Consider the following 18,131-nt stretch of genomic DNA (forward strand, 5'->3'; position numbering starts at 1 on the left):
CGCAGACAAAGCAAGTACCGTGTGGGTGAGGAGAGAACGGCGACATAATGAGCCCATCGGCCAGTTGAGCCATGTAGTTAAGAGGCAGACCATCAGTGTCGTTCTGTTCATTGTCTCGACTCGACACGATGCAATGCCACACATCGACACTGCCTCTGTGTTTTGGGCATGTGGATGTCTTCAATGAGTGGAGACCTTTGATGAAATTTCAAACTCGTACAAAACCCGTCTACTCCGATTCCGAGAATCGTGCTACCCTCTGTGCCTGCAGTCGTTCAGCTCGTTTTACCTTCCGCATGAAATCAATATATTCGTTCACTCTCCGCTCGGCCCAGATGCATCCTCCCAGAGTCATTGCCGCAATCTGTAGGAAGACTTTAAATTGCGGAGTCAATCCTCGGTAGACCCGGGCCGTCGGAGATAGCCACTCAGAAAACCCCTCGAGGGGGCCGTAGATGAATTTGGACCGTAGATGGTCCTTGGAAAAAGGCAATGTCCTCGGACGAGTTGATGACGGCGACGCTGGTGGATGTGACGGAGTTGCTGCTGTGGGAGAGAACTTGAAAGGATGAGGAAGCATAAGGATCATATGTGCAAGGATGGACACGGAGCCAAACTACCAATCAAGAGCTGTGCGTCAGCATGTTGCACTCATTTCGCCAGCACATAGTCCTAAACTGGCCCAAGCAATTGGTACAGAACGCTTGGGCATGGTCTGAACATCCACTTCATGAACCCGATATGGAACTCATCTGGAAATAACAAGGATTATGGTGATCAAACCCACCCGAAACGCTCCAGTGAGGAACCCTCGAACAGCCTCCGATGTGACCTCGTCTGGAGGATCAATGTCCCCTTTCTGACTCACTGTAGGCATAACGGAGGAGTTGATGATGTGCCAAGGGTTCTATAGATGTCATGGACTGAGAAAGAGAAATTCCAGAAGAACCGTTAACATGAAGTCAAGATGACATTTTCAGCTGTTATCATTCGATAACACTGCGAATGACGCAGCTATACAGTCGGATTAAGTGATTATCCATTTCCGGTAATACTGATAACGCGGGACATGTTCCGCTAAAAAAAAGCAACACTGAACCAGCCCTTGATTATCACCAGTGTTTGAGTCGAGATACTGGTAACAACAGCTTGAATCAGGATTCAATTGCACGGATAACGACTTGACTACTAAATCCCAGAACCACAACCCTTCAATTACTGAAACTGCCGTCCTAACATCTACACAATGCCTCTCCCCGCACGAACAGCGACCGTCTCGCGGGTGACCAACGAGACCAAGATTCAGGTCTCCCTCTCTCTGGACGGCGGGGTGCTCCCTCCATACGAACCGTCGGAGCATTTCCCTGCACCTGAAGACCCGAAGGAGGCAGAGGCCGCCAAACACGGCATCGTTCCTCCCAAGAATGCCGCCCATGCGACTCAATTCACACCTACTCAGCAGATCACTGTGAGCACCGGGATCGGATTTCTGGATCACATGCTGCATGCTTTGGCCAAACATTCTGGGTGGAGTTTAGCCATCAGAGCCAAGGGAGATCTGTACAGTATGTCTTTCAGTCTGGCCCACCAGCAAAATCTTGTGATTAACGTGTTGTACAGTTGACGATCACCACACCACCGAAGATACCTTCCTCGCGCTCGGTACAGCCTTCACCAAAGCCCTAGGCGCCCGTCAATCCCTTGCACGATTTGGACGCGGCGATGCTCCGCTCGACGAGGCTCTCTCCTGGGCTGTGATCGACCTCTCCAGCCGTCCCTGGTCCGTGATCGACTTGGGCTTCAAGCGGGAGAAGATCGGGGACCTGAGCACCGAGATGATCACTCATGGACTGCACAGCTTTTCGCAGGCTGCTGATGTAACGCTGCATGTTGGCTGCACGTACGGAGATAACGACCACCACCGTGCGGAGAGTGCGTTCAAGGCGCTGGCCGTAGCTATCCGCACTGCCTGTGCCAGAAGGGTGGCTGGTGAAGTCGGGGCGGGAGATGTGGTTAGTACGAAGGGAGTGCTGTAAGGGTGCTGAAGATGTATATGGGGGGAAGTGAAACGTCAAACAACGGGACGTTTGTTCTGCTACGGATATATCAGCGGTCCGAGAGACGAAGTTACGATGATACAGATGAATCCCAAAGAATACATGCATTGATACTCAATTGGAACCATTAGCAAGATCCAAAACCGGTCCAAAAAACTCTTAAGCACCCAGCGCCTGCACGGCCCGCGTCCAGTACGCCTTGCGCTCTTCATTCGCATCTGTCCCCACACAACTGGTGATATACTTCTGCCACCCGGCCTCCGAACCAGACTGGAGCTCCGACCGTACATCCTGCGAGCACTGCGTGGTGAGGAACCAGGCCCCGGAACCAAAATCATATTCCTCGTTCGACAGCAACAGGTCAAGTACACCCGCCGGGTCGCCCGAGACACCCTTCAACTTGTCCGCAAGAGCCGGCAGAGAAGCCGCGTACTTGGCATTGAATGCAGGCGATTGCATATTCCGAGCTATTCGAAATTCCCAAAACAGTCAGCCCTGCTGCCACGCAAAGCGGTAAATGCAAAATACGGATTGTAAAAATGCAAACATACTGCCCTGCCCCGCAACACCGGGGAAATGGTTCCTATTGTACTCAAAGTCCAGACTCTCAAACGCCATCAACCCGATCACGGCGGCCTGCTCAGCAACCGACGTCACCTTGTACGTCTCGAACGACTTGGCAATGTTGCCCGCGGCCTGCTCGGACGTAGCACATTCACCCGGGGCGGGCGCGTCCGTGCACGACTTTGACTTGGGCGCGATGGTCTCGATCTGCGCTGCTGTGATCTTCACATCTCGGGCCTGGTGTCGGGTGGTGGTGGTGGAAGTTGGAGCCCCGTAGCCCAGCATAGGGAGGACGAGGAAAAGGAGAGCGTTGTAGAGATGGTTTGGCTTCATTTTGAGCTGCGCTGTTGCGTCTGGCCTGTCCCGCTACCGGCAATAGAAACGTATAACAGATTAGTATGAGTCCTTAGGGGAAGAGATCTAAAGATGGATGGGCTGTATTGGCTTCAAACGCAGGCTTTATATGATTTCAAAAAGCAAAGGCAGGTAATGCTGATGAGATCATTGGTCACTAGTCACACCCTTCATCACCAGAGCAGCCACAAGAGTTTGCATTCTTCATTACCCATTCCCACATATTTCAGGGTGGTGTGGAAATGGCTGGTGAGACTGCGCCTGAATAGAACGAACCGAGGTCTATGGAGTCACTTTGTCTCAGGTTCGATTGCAACTGTATTTACAGGGGTAGTTTTGTTTAGGAATTACCTATCCTACCCCTGGTGTGGTTTTGGATTCGTCGAGCGTTGCAATGACGATTATGTCTCAAGGTGTTCCTGGGCGAATCTGAAGCATATGTCTCTCGCAGGTCCACGCCGGGTATGCATTAGCGGCGATCTGCCAGTATCGAACTCAAAGTTGATTGGAACACGGAGAATCGGGGCTGAAACACTTTGCACGGTATTCTTCCAAGCTGCATGGTGCTGACAACCAAACAGGATGGAGAACAGCTTACTGACAATCTCTTGCGCTTACTGGATCATCTGGAGCCCAAGCCTCCAATTCCATAGCGCTTCTTCTCCGTCGATCCTCTAATGATAACTTGAAAGTACAGAGGCATCCATGGACTTGATATGAAGAAGACAATTGTCATTTGATTGGCCTGTTCAATCGCGAATATATCATCGCTTATCAAAATTCTATTTCCGGTCTGCTTTCGAGCCGATACGTTATACCTGTAGTGGAGATGAGCATACCCATCACGAGCGCAAGTCTATAGTGACATGAAAGGTATAGTGGGACAAAAAGGTGAGGTGAAAGATCAATACAAGGAATATACGGAAAAGAGGCAAAGGAGAATGGAAGGTGAAACGGAAAGAGCAAAGTAGATCAGGAATTTCAGAGAGCCTAATACAATGCGGGTAGGCTGCCTAGCAGACCCACCTCGCATGCAGATAGATCCAAGTCATCTTGCCAAAACATGTACAAGCAATCATTTGATCCAAACAAGCGCTTTGGCCAATCCGTGACCCAAGAAAAACTCCATACATGCATGAATAAGCAGAGAAACAGGGCCCAGAACTATTGGACCATCGGGAATAGTGGGTACAAGAAATGCTGGATGCAAGAGTCATATCAAAATGCGTTGCGAGGTGACCACGGTCACATTTCAGTCACAAAAGAGGTGTAGAACCCTAATCGCGACGGCTGTAAAGTTCGAACGAGGATTCCGTAACGTGGGCAGATTCTTCGTCTTCTTTGAAACTAACACGACGAAGTAGCGTAGGCATCATGCCTCGAGATCGACGTGTGGGGGAGGAAGATAAGCGCCCCAGGCTCGGTAGTTTCGAGTATCGGTAGCGGTATTTCGAGCTCAGGAGAATCATGCGCCCATAGATCCACCAGAGGCAGAATCCCACGAGCGAAGCGAGGATGAAACCCAGAACAGTGAGGAACATCCAATGCTGACCCATCCAGAAGATAAACCTGGCATCTTTACCGTGCCAGCTGTTGCCGACATGGTGAGTGAAGAAGCTCCACGAGTACTTGTTGTATTCATCCTGCATGAGAATCCGAACTCGTGCAGCCTCACTCGGTTTATCTTGCATGTATTCCTTCCAAATCACTGACAGGAAGAGAGGACCAGTCGAGTACATGACGGTAATATAAGGAAGCAGCCAGCTGCGGTCGTAAGATTTCAGCAATTCAATGACTCGAAGGAAAAACGGGTGTTGGGGAACGGATCCCATGGCATCGTTAGAGATACCCGTTGGAACGGTACGGCGCACCCAAGCAGGGTAGGCGAGGAGGGGATCCAATCGCCGGTTGCAACCCTGAATAGGTTCGCGTTAGCAAACAGAATTCGCGGTTTAATTTAGTAACTGTGCTTAGAACACATACATCATCAAGGTCGATATATGTACCACCAAAGTGAGCAAGCACAAAGTATCGGATAGTATCTGCACGTTGGATCGGGTACTTGTAGCCGTCAAATGTGTCGAGGAACCACGGATATTCATCCTTGATAAATTCGCGGGACTTTTCGTTTGTCCACAGCTGATGGGGAGGCCGCGTTAGTATAATGAGGCAACGGCTGACTAGAATGAAACACATACAATGTATTCATAGTCCGGGTGCAGGTCTATGCAGCTTCGCTGAGCCTCCCGCCATACTTCAGGAATTGTCTCGTTCTTGTATGTCTGGTGGATGATCTTGGGTATAATCTGCGGCCGTTGTTCAATTAAGCTCGAATTTGGCGATGGTAGCTCCGCGTGACGAATTGCATCGGCCGAGGCATCTTCTACCAGCAAGGATAGTAGGGTGAAAACACTGCGCACAAGAAATGATATGATGAGCAGGTTGACGATGAGAAAGATCAAGACACCGCGCCGCATGTTGGATGTGTAGTAGCACGACCCGTGCAACTGTGCAACAGTACGGCGGAACAAAGGATGGACAGGAAGTCCCCAATTGAGGCGGAAATTATTTTCTGAATAATTTCGAGTCGTAAGGGCGTGTCGGGCAAGGCTCTGGTGAGCGCGAAGAGGCCGCAACAATTGTTTCCGGTGGTCTGTTGTTTATCTTCGACCTTGTTTTGCCGACAACTTACGGGGTAAAAAAGTTGACAATGTAAGCTCCAATTGCCGGGTCTGGTGATAGTAGACTGATTTTATCCGAACAATAGTGATTGTATATGTCTGGAGGAGGACTAATGGTCGCAAGCACAGGCGTTCTGTAGAAGGAGACAGGTAATCGGAGAGGTTCTGATTGCCCTAAGTTTTGACGCCCCTTTTGATGAAGATCCTCAGAATTCGGCGGAAGGGCTTGCGAGGTTGGGGAAAGAGTGAGAGGACCGACCCAAAATGAAGCCAAGTGACGGACGATAAGCCACTACTACCACCACTACTTATTAGTAGTGATGATAGTTGACGGTTTCAAGAAGTGATCTGAGAGGTTCGAATGGGGAAAGGGAGGCGGGGAGTCGGCCAATTTGGGGCCGTTGGGAAGAAGCGACGAATAATACGAAGCAGAGCTAACTTCGTCAAGGATAGATTCGAGGGCAAATTAGGCAAAATAATCTTTAGAGGAAGTTTGGACCTACTAGTAGATCAATAATGGTAATGAATGTAGGAAGGTTAGAGTGCTTGGACTTGGAGATAAATAAAAAAAAAGTTGTAAGGGAAAAAATAGTGATGCGGAGTAAAGTTAAAAAAAAAAAAAGTAAAAAAAAAAAAAAAAAGAAAATTTAAATAAAATAGAAAAATGATTTAAGGAGTGAAGATAAGGAACGAACGATGCCTAGCTACAAAAGCATCAGCTAGAAAAAGACAAGTAGAGTGCAGTTGGAGAGCAAAAGAAAGAAAGGAAGGAGGCGTGGCCGCGTGTATGTTGGAGTCGTTCGATTCGCCCTTGCCAACATCCTTAACAGCGGTCCATGGTTACGAGGGAGGACCCATGGCAGTTCAGGGGAGAGCCCTGGAGAGGTGGGGGCGACGGGGCATGATACTAACTAGACTGAAGTGGAGCAAGTCTGCGAATATTCGGGGAAGACTTTAGGCCACCTGCGCCAGAGCTGAGCCTCCGCCACACTTCTTGATTTAGCCCGCGAAATCCTTACCTGATCAGGTCTAGTGCCGACTTTCACCGGGCTAGTTTAATACCGGAATTGATGAGCATGGCAGCGCCCATCGAAATTAATTACGTACCTTACGCCCGAGTCTCTGTTACGATATAATACTAGTAAGATAGGTTGGTAGGCAGTATATGAATGTAGTCATATGCTGAGATCGTTATTTCTTTATCATCATTGAGCTGATAGACGCCAACAGAAGGTGGTCTGATGGAAGAGTCTAATTCAAGAGCAATAGGATCAACGGCCAGTACAGCAGTCTATATTAAGAGCTTGCACCAATGAAACTAACGGAGCCACAACGTTTGTCACTGAAACTAGGCCATCTTGGCTGATAAGTCCTTCTGCTTTCGTCGTTAGTCTTTTTGTTGAGACAGGAAGGATAACTAAGCGGGCTCGGCGCAGTTTGTCCAAAGCCTTTCTCATATGTAAAGAGCATCGAACGTGCTTTTCTTCTATACTGATTAAGCGGCGATTGCTGTTTTCAGTACGATATTATTCGGATGTTGATGTATTTAATTTTTCTTTGATTCTATGGAGCAGGTGATCATATCTACCCTATACTCTAATGTTTTATTGACAAGTATGATTTATTTTGTTGGGGATTATCCCAGTGCGGATTACGGATCTCGTTATGCCTTGGCTGCGTGTATAGACTAGACCAATAAATGAGGTGTCGGTGTCTGATGTTAATGCAAAGTCGCTCGGCATAGGAATGACCGATCTTGGCTTGTAAGGCTGGAGCAAAGTCGTTCCTCGTACTCGTATCGCCGCTTGTGCATTGTGTAATTGCACAGATATACTCTGGTATATTATTATGAGTTAATCCAGGTCTACCATGAATTCTACCTGATCGACCTCAACCAAAAGAAGGCGCACTGTATGTATGAATATTTGAAGGCTACTGATTTCGAGGATTGCTTCCTCATTCCAGCCAGTCACTCAGATATCAACTACCTTGCGTAAGAAAAGGATTTTGTATCGCACCACAAAAGCCAGCTGTCAGCCTGTCGGTGAGGTAGTACGAACTGCGAGCCACGCGTATGCAAGCTCCCAAGGTACCTGCCAAGTAATGCCGTGAAGCTGTTTGAATAAGTCTATGTCAAATTTCAATATAGGTAACAGGTTGTGTATGGCTGGCGTAAGGTGTAATATTACGACCTATTGTGGCTTGGGCATTACCACTTTACCTAAATAGGTACCGAGAACCTGGAACGGGTCGAGGAGTACGTATGCTCTGATGCACACCACAGGAAAACTGCGAATTAATTGGAAAGTTCCAAAGCCACACAGTATGGGTTGTCTGGGTTGTACTATGGCATGGAGCTAAGAGGGGGTACGGTCTACAGGGTATTGAGACTCCGTATCCGTACTCCGTACCTCCTCGGCATATCTGCTATATCGGCTGCGGCGTAGCAAGAAGACAAGGCTTCGGCAGTACGTCACATCCGCGTTCACAGTCCTAGTTCAATCTAAATTATGACCTGATTTGCTTCCTTCCGTCAAACTTACCTTAGTATCCCATATGTGGCAGTGTCTTCTGATCATACTCTTGTCAGGTGGCGCTGACAGCGGAACACTTCCAAGCAAATCCTCATCAATAGGCGACAACATTCCCACAGATTTGGCAGCCTACATCATCTCAACGCAGGGCTGTCCCATTGCCGAATTCCAGACATCGCCACAGAAGACTTCATCCACCTTGCGATCCTAGGCTTGAAGGGATCCGAGCCTTGGTAGAAGAGGAAGGTCGAAACCCGGCTCGAGCCTCGGCCAACGCTTCCGAATTAGCACCAGCAAATGAAGCCAAGAGACAGCTCTCTTACTCCGTAGACTGTTACCATCTTCGCGCTGTCAAAGACTCAAGCGGGTTGATCTAAGGTGAGGGTAGTGCTATAATATAGCCGCATGATGACTGCAGTGGCTTGTTCTCATCTGCTCTTTGCTCAAGTCTACCAGATTTCGATTTTCCAAGACTTCAACCTCCAGGCATGCTGTTTACAATTCACAAGGGTCACAAGTCGTCTTACTGCCTTAGTGCGCTTGAACTGTAAAGGATCGAAGGGCCCTTTTCTACCGTAGACACGGAAAATTGAGAAAATCAAAGTTCAATGTCCATGAATAACCGACTCCACAAAACCGAAAAGCCCAATCAGCATTCTCGTAGTCTGAGGAAAACCACCTAACTACCTTGAAAACTCGTGGCATTTAAAGGCTTGGCCATGTAGGGCTTTTTTCATTGGACGAAAATGCATGCAATCGGTGTAATTCATTCAAACTCGAAGTGGGTCACTTATCGAATGTTCCCTTCCTTGACTCTCAGATAGGTAAGATACACTGTCCGCGGGCAAGTCATCTCTGAGTTCCAACAAAGGCTGTTAAAGGTCATCTGGAGGCCCTTGCCTCTAATGATCGCTCCATTATTATTATTGTAAGACGTTCGCCGGACCATTCAATGTCCAGCGTCTTCCGATAGCTGAAGTCCGTGCAGCTGGACATCAGAAGGATGTAGTCACGCGTTTCTTCAAGTGGATCACACATACGAAATCGTTTGGGCGATTCAAAGGCTCATTGCAGACCATGAAGGTGGATGCTTAACTTAAACTGTACCACCGCAGCCAAGATAAGCGTGCGGTTCTGCAGTGTACTGACTACTGGCCGATATCGAGTGTTGATGACGAAATGATCAACCGAAAAGCCATGATCGAGTATTTGGTATGAGCCGAGGGCCTGAGGCAGAAGCAGGAACTGATCTTCGTTTGATTTTTGCCTACAGCTTCGGTGAGCTACTTTACTGGTATTTGTCCTAAGCTCTGTCTCTATTCACGTCTAGGAGCGTCTATTCGACTAAGCAATGGATGAAATCCCCATATGTCCCTCATCATCCAATATAGCCAGAATGTCGTCGCAAATGATCGTAGTTCACATGATACACAAGACCATTTGAAGCCAGCTTATACTGAGCACCACATGTGTTTTTGATACAGCAGGACGATCATAGTTTGACATCCCCCATGTCTTGAGACAGCTCGACTGAGTGCAGATGTGCGCTGCACCTTATTCTCGAATTTCTTCCGAGGCGTGCTGCTTGCTTGCAGTCAGGCGCCTGGTATGTCGTGATCTCTAATTATCGACACCGGACAGTATCCCAAACAGATGACTCGTTGCATGTAAATCCGTCAGAGCCTGGAGCACTAAATCCACCGGAGCTAAGCCGATTCCTTCTCAGGTAATCCTTATATAGGCGCTGGATGCGTTGCTAGTGCGTGTGATCATCTTGCCCTGAATCGTGGGCCGCTGAAAAAGGTTGCTTAATATGCCACCAACTCATCGGACCTCAGGCGCGGCCGCAGCGGCAAAATCACGGTTTACATTATCCGTGTCTGTTCTTTGTGCCTCTCCAGCTCTTGCTCTCGGATCAAAGATTCGCCTCCACCATCGTGGTGGATCCAAGGGGCGATGGCCGCCGTGAAGCGACGGGTAGACGTCATTGAAGAAGTACCAGATGTGGCCGACAACAATGCCACAAATCTCATCCTTGGGTACAATACCGTGCACAACCAAGCTGAAGGCCATCAAAACCCAGGGAAGATATGGCGCGGTGAAGACCAATATGCCGAGGAAACTGAGTCGAGTGTCTGGGTTGCGGCGACTCCAGATGTACACCAAGCTGGAGGAGAGGGCGGTGCCTAGGAATGGAAGAGAGAGAAATGGTGAAATGAGGAGGAGAGAGCTCATCGCGTAGAATAACAGCCATGAGAAATGAGCGGGGGATCGACCGGAAGATTCTTCGAGGAGTCGCGAGTACCGCTGAAGGAAAAAGACATGGAAGAGTAGATCGAGACTTAATGGACCGAAGTAGAGAAATGTTGTGAGAAGTCGCCAGTACTGCCATTACAGTCAGACTTGCTCCTACTCAAATAACAGCTTCCTCGAAAGCTGCGGTTTCTTACGACGTACCTGAGACTTGAAATAAACCGCGCGGAAGCTGTAGAACAGCTGAAATGGTGTCAGGATATGACATTGCACCAATACTGAAGTAGCCACGGTCGCGACTGTCCACCATCGAGTAACTGGAGGCATTTCATAGAACCATTGCTCCAAGGGGAACTGCCCGCCCTGTCCACCATTTCCCCAGATGGCGGCCATTACGTCGGAGGTAGAATAACAGAGCGGAGATCGGGTTGAGCTTGGTTAAGGAAGTGATTGACAGTGAGAGATACGAAGAACTGAACGGAAATCAATGATTTAATGAAGAGCATAGACAGTATGATTGAACAATGTACAAAAGGCACATGTGATCTTGGACAACATGTCAACCTGGATAAATAATAACACCGCAGGCACAAGAGCTCCAGGTGGCCTTTTCTCCACCTCCGAACAAACAAACGTCAGTCGGGGATTTGCTTACGGTTTGCTTACTTGTCCGATAAGCAATTCGACGGGAGTACATATCATCACGTGATACACAAGCGCGCGCTACGCGTCAAATAATTCGAATGGCTGGGGACAACATTCTGCCGGCGCATTGAAGAGGCAGTGGAGACATGGAGTAATTGAGGGATCACCAGCCCCCCAATTCCATCCAAACTGTCTTATTCTCTTTGAAGAAGGTTTTTCTCAAATATAGAGGGGCTCCATGCCAAGTGTTCCCCGGGTGGAATTGGTTCGACGTCAGGCCAGATGCACATTCAACGATCTAGATTAGGATCAAAACAAAACAAACTACCTTTTGTCCTGGCGCGAACTCCTGTCACAGACAGGACAAAGCAAATTGGTGGAAGGCGCATAATTGCGCAGTCGGACGGATATCTCTAGCGGTTCCATTTTCACGAAAACGCGCCCTCAATCGCCCTCTCGAGTACCGTTTGTCGCGCAACACCGAACCCCCATTTGTTCACCATGCCGCCGAAGACAGGACGAGGACGTAAAACGATTGGGGTCCCCCGAACACAACCTCGAGATGACGGAGGTGCAGGTCCGTCTAATGCTGCTGCTACTGCATCACCTGCCACTCGGGGGCGGCCCAAGTCCCGCGGAGGAACAAGGGGGGGCAAGCGACCAGCCGGCGCCCCGAGGCCGTCAGACGTACAACGTATGTACATACATAACTCCTTACGCAGACATATCAAATCCAAGCAACAGCATTATCGCTAATACTGTACTAGCTGGGGACCCTACCCCTCAAGGTCGCCGGCACCGGTACAAGCCGGGAACCGTCGCATTGAAAGAGATCCGCAAATACCAGCGCTCATATGACCTCCTTATTCAGAAGCTACCGTTTGCGCGACTCGTACGCGAGGTCGCATTGGAACTTCTCCCCGCTGAAGTAGGCGCGGAGTTACGATGGCAGTCACACGCAATTCAGGCGCTACAGGAGGCCGCAGAAGCGTTCCTCGTCCATCTTTTCGAGGATACCAACCTCTGCGCTTTGCATGCTAAGCGTGTAACGATTATGCAGAAAGATATTCAGCTCGCCCGAAGAATACGCGGTGTTTGGGGCGGTCTAGGTTGATTTGAGCTTCCAGATTGCAACATAATGGCGTTTTGTGAGAAAAGAAATATCAGCAAAAAAGGAAAAAATTATCTCTCATATGAGGAATCGGACGCAAGGGAGCGGCGGTACCAAATCGATTATTGCACGCAGAAAGTCGACTTGTTCCGTGATGTTCAATTCTCATTCGAGGCTTTTACTGCTATGTCATGGTGCGATTCAACCTGGCTCGGAGTGGTGTACACGTTGCAGGCGTATGGAGAGTTGTGGAGTCATATTCAGGGAATGGGTTTCTATCTGGTTCGTGTCGGCCGTTACATTGAGATTGTTTTGTGCCATGGCCAAAGAGCCTTGGCGAGTTCAATGCATGTATATTAAGTAGTTGCCTTGCCAGCAAGGTTGAATAGCGGTGCGATGTAGTCGGCGCATCCGACTTGTTTGCACTTCAATTCCGCCAAGGAAATCGCAATTTATCAATATCCGGAGACTTACTAGGATTATGCGGTTGAGCGTTTCTGAACAAATTCTGTTCAATTTCATCATGTGTCGGAAGGGAATGCCTGCGATTCAGCAGGCCTCCATGTTCATATAGCAGATGCTGTAGCAACAATTTGTTGTATCGATAGACGAGCTCCCATTTATGTATCCCGGATGCGCCAGCCATGTCCCATGTACGCAAAGATCATCACAATTGGCCATGAAGTGGTATCACAGAACAGAAGGCTAGCAAAATTGCCTTGGACAGAACCATCGAAGCGAAAATGAAGAGAAATAAGAACGAAGATATAGAGAAAAGAAGGTGGAATCACACAGGCCGTTTCAGCGCTGGCGGCAATCCGGTCATCACGCGGTGGCCCTCGTCGCGGACTCCCTCTGCCTCTTCACTTTTCCCTTGCCTTTCCAAGGTCTCTGCCAGCATTTCATCAGTGACGCTGACCCAAAGTCGATCATTGGCCTTCTTTGCCATTGCCCGGCCTGCGCGAGCGCTCTTTTCAGCTTGCTCCCCAACCACGCCGCGAAAATACTTCCAGCTCATGAACGTCAAGGTCATGCAGGTGATTTGACTGTTGCTTATTGCCGTGGCGGATTGAAGAGCCTGCTGAAGATACTGCTTGGTCTGAATGGTTGACTCTGTTTGCACCGTCGCACATACAAGGTAATAAGCCGCCTGGATATACTTGTTCGGGCTACCCTTACAGAATGACTCAACAAGGGCCAAGGCGCTGGGAAGATTGGAGTGAGACGGATGATTGGGGTCACGGAGTATGAGAATCGAATTTAAGGCGGCAAGGATAGCGATGTCGCGACGAGGATCATTTCGTGCTGTCTTGCTGGTGATTGACGATAGTGAGAGAAGAGGGGACTGGAAGATGGAAAGAGCAGCCTGCAGATCACCAGTCGCCTGCGCAAGTGCCCCCGTTGCATACTCCATCAAGCACTGAATGGTGTCAGGGAGCTGATCCCCGAGTTCCTCTGCAATGGGKCGCAGCTCCTTTAGTGTCTGATTCGCCAGATCCCAATCTGTACGACCACAGGCAAGAAAAACTTGATGCAGAAGAAGATTGCAATACAAGATCCGTCGCCAATCAACGCGTCTATTCGCACTGACCATTGACTCTGAAATTTCTTGTGGCGCTTTGAAGCTCCCTGCGGACTCCCGTTAGAAATTGTTAAAACCCTAGGACGGAGATAGGACATACCTTTAACCATTCGTATCCCTTCCTGGAGAAATTTCTCAGCCTTACGACCATCATAAGAGTTCTTTGCGCTGAGTGTGATCGAGCTAAGGAAATAGCAAAGCGCATAGAGATCGTGCTGGGGAAGCCAATTGAAACTCAATAGGAGCGTCCCATTTTGGACCTGAAGGATATCGCCCGTATCAATGGAGGAAGGTCCAGCTGATTTTCCGCTCAAGGGAATTGAGAAAGAGCCATCAGCGCGCCAATTCGGATCATTCAACCTTTCATCCATCAAATCTTGCATGACCTTCAATTTCTGAGATGACTGGTTGACGTCGTATTCAAGGAGACTGCAACAAATATCAACCATTTGCACCAGAGTCGAGAGCTGCGGTATATGACGGAGCTCATCGTTGAGTTGATGGCTTCTTGCTACTGCAACCGCACGCTGAGCCTGTTCGATTGCATCGGAGCTCGTTCCATGTTGCAAATGAGCAAGTGCTTCAATCACGGCCGAAATGGCCGCAACAGCTTTATCACCTTGTCGGTTAGCCATATTCGAAATCTTATGTAAATGTTGCAGCGCAGAGACGGAATCCTGATGTGCCGATGTTGATAACGAAAGTGACACCCGAAGAAAGCGAAAAGCATACTCCCAAGCTGAATGGCGATATCTGCGACTGTTAGAAGCAAGCTGTATGGAATGCAATGTTACAACTTACGCTTCAACATCCAGTATCATACCATCGACAGCCTTCAATGAGGCTTTCGGGTTGGTCTTGTGTAGCATCCGCGCCAGAAGATGCTGCATACTGTATTTGAGATCTAACATGCGATTCTGCAATACCGTAAGTAACTGATGGTTTGTTCTACGGGGAATGGCAGTGCGTAGTCGAGGGACGCCAACTCACTCGCTCGCATAAATCAATCTGTCGAAGCAAGAATGTCAGTAGACTGCTGGTTTAATGAACGACTGTGCGCTGGAACCCCTTACCCCTTTGCTCAGGGCTGTTTCCGCCTCAAGATCATTCTCCGTCTCCTCAAACAGTATGCGCGCATACCGCAACCTTACAAGAGCTTCCATTCGCGGCTGTAGCCTCCAATTCTAAAGCGTAACACTGAGATTAGCATGAATGCTCGAAGTTACTGACAAAGCAATTGTTGTAATCGGGTCAGCGGCATGCAAACCTTTAATACTGCCTCCAGGCAACCAAGACCAGTTGCAACGAGCTTGTAATATTCCTCAATTTCCATCTCGCGCCTTGATAAAGCGACCATGGTTCCGTGACCATAAGCTGCCTTTAAATACTCATCTGCCAAGCTCAACAAGAGAACTTGATAATCTATAGGGGGCTTGGTCGGCTTCTGCACGGGTTGCTGAGCGTTCTGTCGTTGAACTTGCTTTTTAGGGCCCTGGCGCTGCATTTTCTGTTGGACTTCCGGTGAAGGAGCCGGGACCAGGACTTGAGGAAGAGGTTTCTTAGACTGTACAGGAGGCGTGGGTTTCGATGCTGATGGGACGGGAGGAGCTGCTCTCGAGGGTGGAACAGGAGTCGCAGGTTTCGATGACGACGGAAGAGGAGGGGGTTTCGGAGATGGCACAGGAGGAGCGGCAGCTACTGAATTCGAACTTGGAACCGAATGCGCTGGAAGAGCAACCTGGGGGTACTGGTTGAAGACATTATTCCCCAGATTTGGACTTGGGGCTGTTTGATATGCCGATTGTGTTGATTGCGCGGATGTTGAGGCGGTTGCGACGGCTGGGGGACGGTTGCTGTTGCCTGCAACAGAAACCATGGGTTGGGCACCATATTGGGTTGAGCCATGGGCAAGATGAGATGACGAGGCAGGAGGAATAAGCGGTTGCTGGAACACGTCAGAGGGGTTCACATATTGCTGTTGCGGCTGCTGCTGCTGCTGCTGCTGCTGCTGCTGCTGTTGCTGTTGGTGGTGCGATTGCGGTTGGTGTTGATGCTGCTCTATATTATATGCTTGTCCGTAGGACGAATACGGCGAAATTATAGTCTGAGGGTAAGCGACAGGCTTGCCATACTCATATGGCGAAGCGTTTGAGTCGGCATTGCTATACAGTAGCTGCTGTGGTTGTTGCAAATACTGCGGAGGATATTGACCGTTATGAGATGGTGGGTAGTTCATCGCCCCCGAACACAGATAACTGTCATGGAATCGCAACGCTCTGCTATCCAGGATGATAGATTTCGAATTGAGGACGAAGATGTTATCGAACCAGATACCCTTCATCGTGATACGCGCCTTTTCCGTTTCGGTTCGGAGAAACTCCAGGGCGGTCAGACCACCTGATTCACCTACGTATGACTCCGTATGAGCGACAGCCTAAAAGAAAGACGCTCGTGCTGAACCATCGACGTTTGTTCGCAAGCTGCTTCTATTTTATAACGATTATTAAACGGAGTCTGCGGTAGACAGACATCACGCAGATGGCACAGAGATGCATTGCAAGGAAATGACTTGATCTGCTATATGAGGGTATACTCTATGAAAAGCAAAGGGTAGCTGTCCAAACAGACGAAAAAGAGAAGGGAACCAAATCCACAAGAAGTCATTGAGAAATGAGAAGCATAATACACAATGACAAACGGAAAACCAAAAACGAATGCATGTCCATCATAACGCCCTGTCTCCCACCTTATAGTCGAGCTGGAAGTACCGAAGGCGCCGAGAGTCTCCCCGGTCTTTAAATCAGGTTTATTGAAGTGTAAAGCTGACTCATCGACTGATCTTGGACTGCAGGACCAAGGATATCCATTCCCAAAGCAGGTGGGCCGGTAGAAGGAGGATGCTCCCGGACAGTCCAAGGGCATACCTCGCTGCAATTGTCGACTTCAACCGAATTCTCAGCGGGATGTATACGTTGAGAAGCCCACGTCTGATCTGGCATTGATGTCGTCCCGCCAAGGCATCTCTCGGTCCAGAAGTGGTAAGTTGCCCTGCCTGAGTCCTGGTCAACATGGCAAGGTTGCCTCCGAGGACACTTGAGCACTGAATTGCAAGAGTTGCAAATTGATATGCGCTTGCATGACGCGCAGATACTGTCGAAGCTTTGGCAAATAGTCGTCTGGCATACACTGGAAAGCCACAGATCGACTGATCGATGAGCACATCCGAACCGGGGTGTTATGTATTCTTCCTTTCCTAGCTTCCCGGATTCCGTTGTCAATCTGTATTCGGTCTTGATTTTCAACTGATCTTGATCGTCCAGCTCCGGGAAGATCTCAATGTGTAACTGCGTAGGGCCGTAGTCCTTGGAGCAAGAATGCCAGCAGAACMGCTGTTGAATGCTGGCGCCGAACTGAGACTGTAAGGCGGCAACTGACCGCTGTCGCACTTTCAAAAGTTCAACGAGATCCATCTTATCCCGAAATGTCAATTTCTTGCAGGGACACAAGTCGACTATGCCCGCAAAGTTACCCAACATACATGCACGCTCCTCCGGTTTGCGCCTGAGTTCGCGAGAGGAGAAGGCATCTCGCGGATGGAGCTTCAAGCATTTCGAGCAGGCCCACCACCTGCTGTTCTCTAGTATGTTGATGAGTTGCCATCGTGTGGTGACAAAGTTGTGTCCGTTTCGGTAATGGTGGAATAGAGGTGCAAAATCCTGACTGAACCTGAAGGGTCCAAATTAGCGAAGTGGACTTCAATGCCTAGGCAAAGCTGATGAGACGGTTTCTGTACCTTACGGATCTGAAAATGGCCCCGGATATCGCAAACAATCGTTTACAGGTCAGAGCCAGGCATGTTTCAGGTATTACAGATAGATGCGAGATGATCTCTAGCAGCAGCTCTGTGGGCAGTTCAAGGAGATAGCACCGGGTCGAACGTTTCGTCGCTGTGCTCCGCTCTTCGGATTGACCTCGCACCCACGTATCCATCTTTGCAACAGTCTTCAGCTTTTCTCCAGCCCTGCGAAAAGGATACACCATGTTGGCTGGAAGCCTGCTTTCGATGCGGGCTAGACTAGAAACCAGCAACTTGGCGCTTTGTCTCCAGCGTTTCTTGTCCTTTACTCCGAAAACCTTCGTTGAAGATTGACAGTAAGTCATGGATATGGTAAGAACCAGCTAGTTGGCTGCTGGCTCTCCGGTATCATAGTGTATAGTTATATGAAAGACACAAAAAGCGCATCGCGTGACAAAGAGCCATCAAAAAGGAAGGCTAAGATACGGAGGATCTGTTGACCTTGAAGTAGTCCCCCACGACGGCTGGAAGTTGCACGCAAACGGAGCACGCGC

At 49.1% G+C, this 18,131-nt stretch overlaps 7 protein-coding genes across 7 annotated transcripts; 2 read left to right on the plus strand and 5 right to left on the minus strand.

Moving 5' to 3' along the window:
* Positions 1 to 229: 229 nt before the first annotated feature.
* Asppvi_008874 (uncharacterized protein) lies at positions 230 to 877 on the minus strand (the record flags this gene model as incomplete). The annotated part of the gene is made up of 2 exons (XM_043304739.1): positions 230 to 616; positions 788 to 877. 2 exons carry the CDS (start codon positions 875 to 877, stop codon positions 230 to 232), a joined length of 477 nt encoding a protein of 158 aa, XP_043160674.1.
* A 369-nt stretch (positions 878 to 1,246) lies between these two features.
* his3 (imidazoleglycerol-phosphate dehydratase HIS3) lies at positions 1,247 to 2,036 on the plus strand (the record flags this gene model as incomplete). Its single annotated transcript, XM_043304740.1, has 2 exons — positions 1,247 to 1,565; positions 1,621 to 2,036. The coding sequence occupies 2 exons, from the start codon at positions 1,247 to 1,249 to the stop codon at positions 2,034 to 2,036; spliced, it is 735 nt and encodes a 244-aa protein (XP_043160675.1).
* Positions 2,037 to 2,216: 180 nt separating this feature from the next.
* On the minus strand, positions 2,217 to 2,954 carry Asppvi_008876 (uncharacterized protein; the record flags this gene model as incomplete). Its single annotated transcript, XM_043304741.1, has 2 exons — positions 2,217 to 2,524; positions 2,609 to 2,954. The coding sequence occupies 2 exons, from the start codon at positions 2,952 to 2,954 to the stop codon at positions 2,217 to 2,219; spliced, it is 654 nt and encodes a 217-aa protein (XP_043160676.1).
* A 1,298-nt stretch (positions 2,955 to 4,252) lies between these two features.
* Asppvi_008877 (glycosyltransferase family 32 protein) lies at positions 4,253 to 5,452 on the minus strand (the record flags this gene model as incomplete). Its single annotated transcript, XM_043304742.1, has 3 exons — positions 4,253 to 4,891; positions 4,959 to 5,114; positions 5,174 to 5,452. 3 exons carry the CDS (start codon positions 5,450 to 5,452, stop codon positions 4,253 to 4,255), a joined length of 1,074 nt encoding a protein of 357 aa, XP_043160677.1.
* A 4,562-nt stretch (positions 5,453 to 10,014) lies between these two features.
* Positions 10,015 to 10,836, minus strand: derA (putative ER-associated proteolytic system protein Der1; the record flags this gene model as incomplete). Its single annotated transcript, XM_043304743.1, has 2 exons — positions 10,015 to 10,575; positions 10,648 to 10,836. The coding sequence occupies 2 exons, from the start codon at positions 10,834 to 10,836 to the stop codon at positions 10,015 to 10,017; spliced, it is 750 nt and encodes a 249-aa protein (XP_043160678.1).
* A 753-nt stretch (positions 10,837 to 11,589) lies between these two features.
* Positions 11,590 to 12,202, plus strand: Asppvi_008879 (centromeric DNA-binding histone H3-like protein cse4; the record flags this gene model as incomplete). The annotated part of the gene is made up of 2 exons (XM_043304744.1): positions 11,590 to 11,782; positions 11,856 to 12,202. The coding sequence occupies 2 exons, from the start codon at positions 11,590 to 11,592 to the stop codon at positions 12,200 to 12,202; spliced, it is 540 nt and encodes a 179-aa protein (XP_043160679.1).
* Positions 12,203 to 12,986: 784 nt separating this feature from the next.
* Asppvi_008880 (uncharacterized protein) lies at positions 12,987 to 17,942 on the minus strand (the record flags this gene model as incomplete). Its single annotated transcript, XM_043304745.1, has 8 exons — positions 12,987 to 13,828; positions 13,882 to 14,534; positions 14,583 to 14,698; positions 14,855 to 14,965; positions 15,049 to 16,187; positions 16,767 to 16,881; positions 16,967 to 17,507; positions 17,575 to 17,942. The coding sequence occupies 8 exons, from the start codon at positions 17,940 to 17,942 to the stop codon at positions 12,987 to 12,989; spliced, it is 3,885 nt and encodes a 1,294-aa protein (XP_043160680.1).
* Positions 17,943 to 18,131: the final 189 nt, after the last annotated feature.

Source organism: Aspergillus pseudoviridinutans (assembly GCF_018340605.1).
Source record: "Aspergillus pseudoviridinutans IFM 55266 DNA, scaffold_6, whole genome shotgun sequence".
In the NCBI taxonomy this organism is placed as follows: domain Eukaryota; kingdom Fungi; phylum Ascomycota; class Eurotiomycetes; order Eurotiales; family Aspergillaceae; genus Aspergillus; species Aspergillus pseudoviridinutans.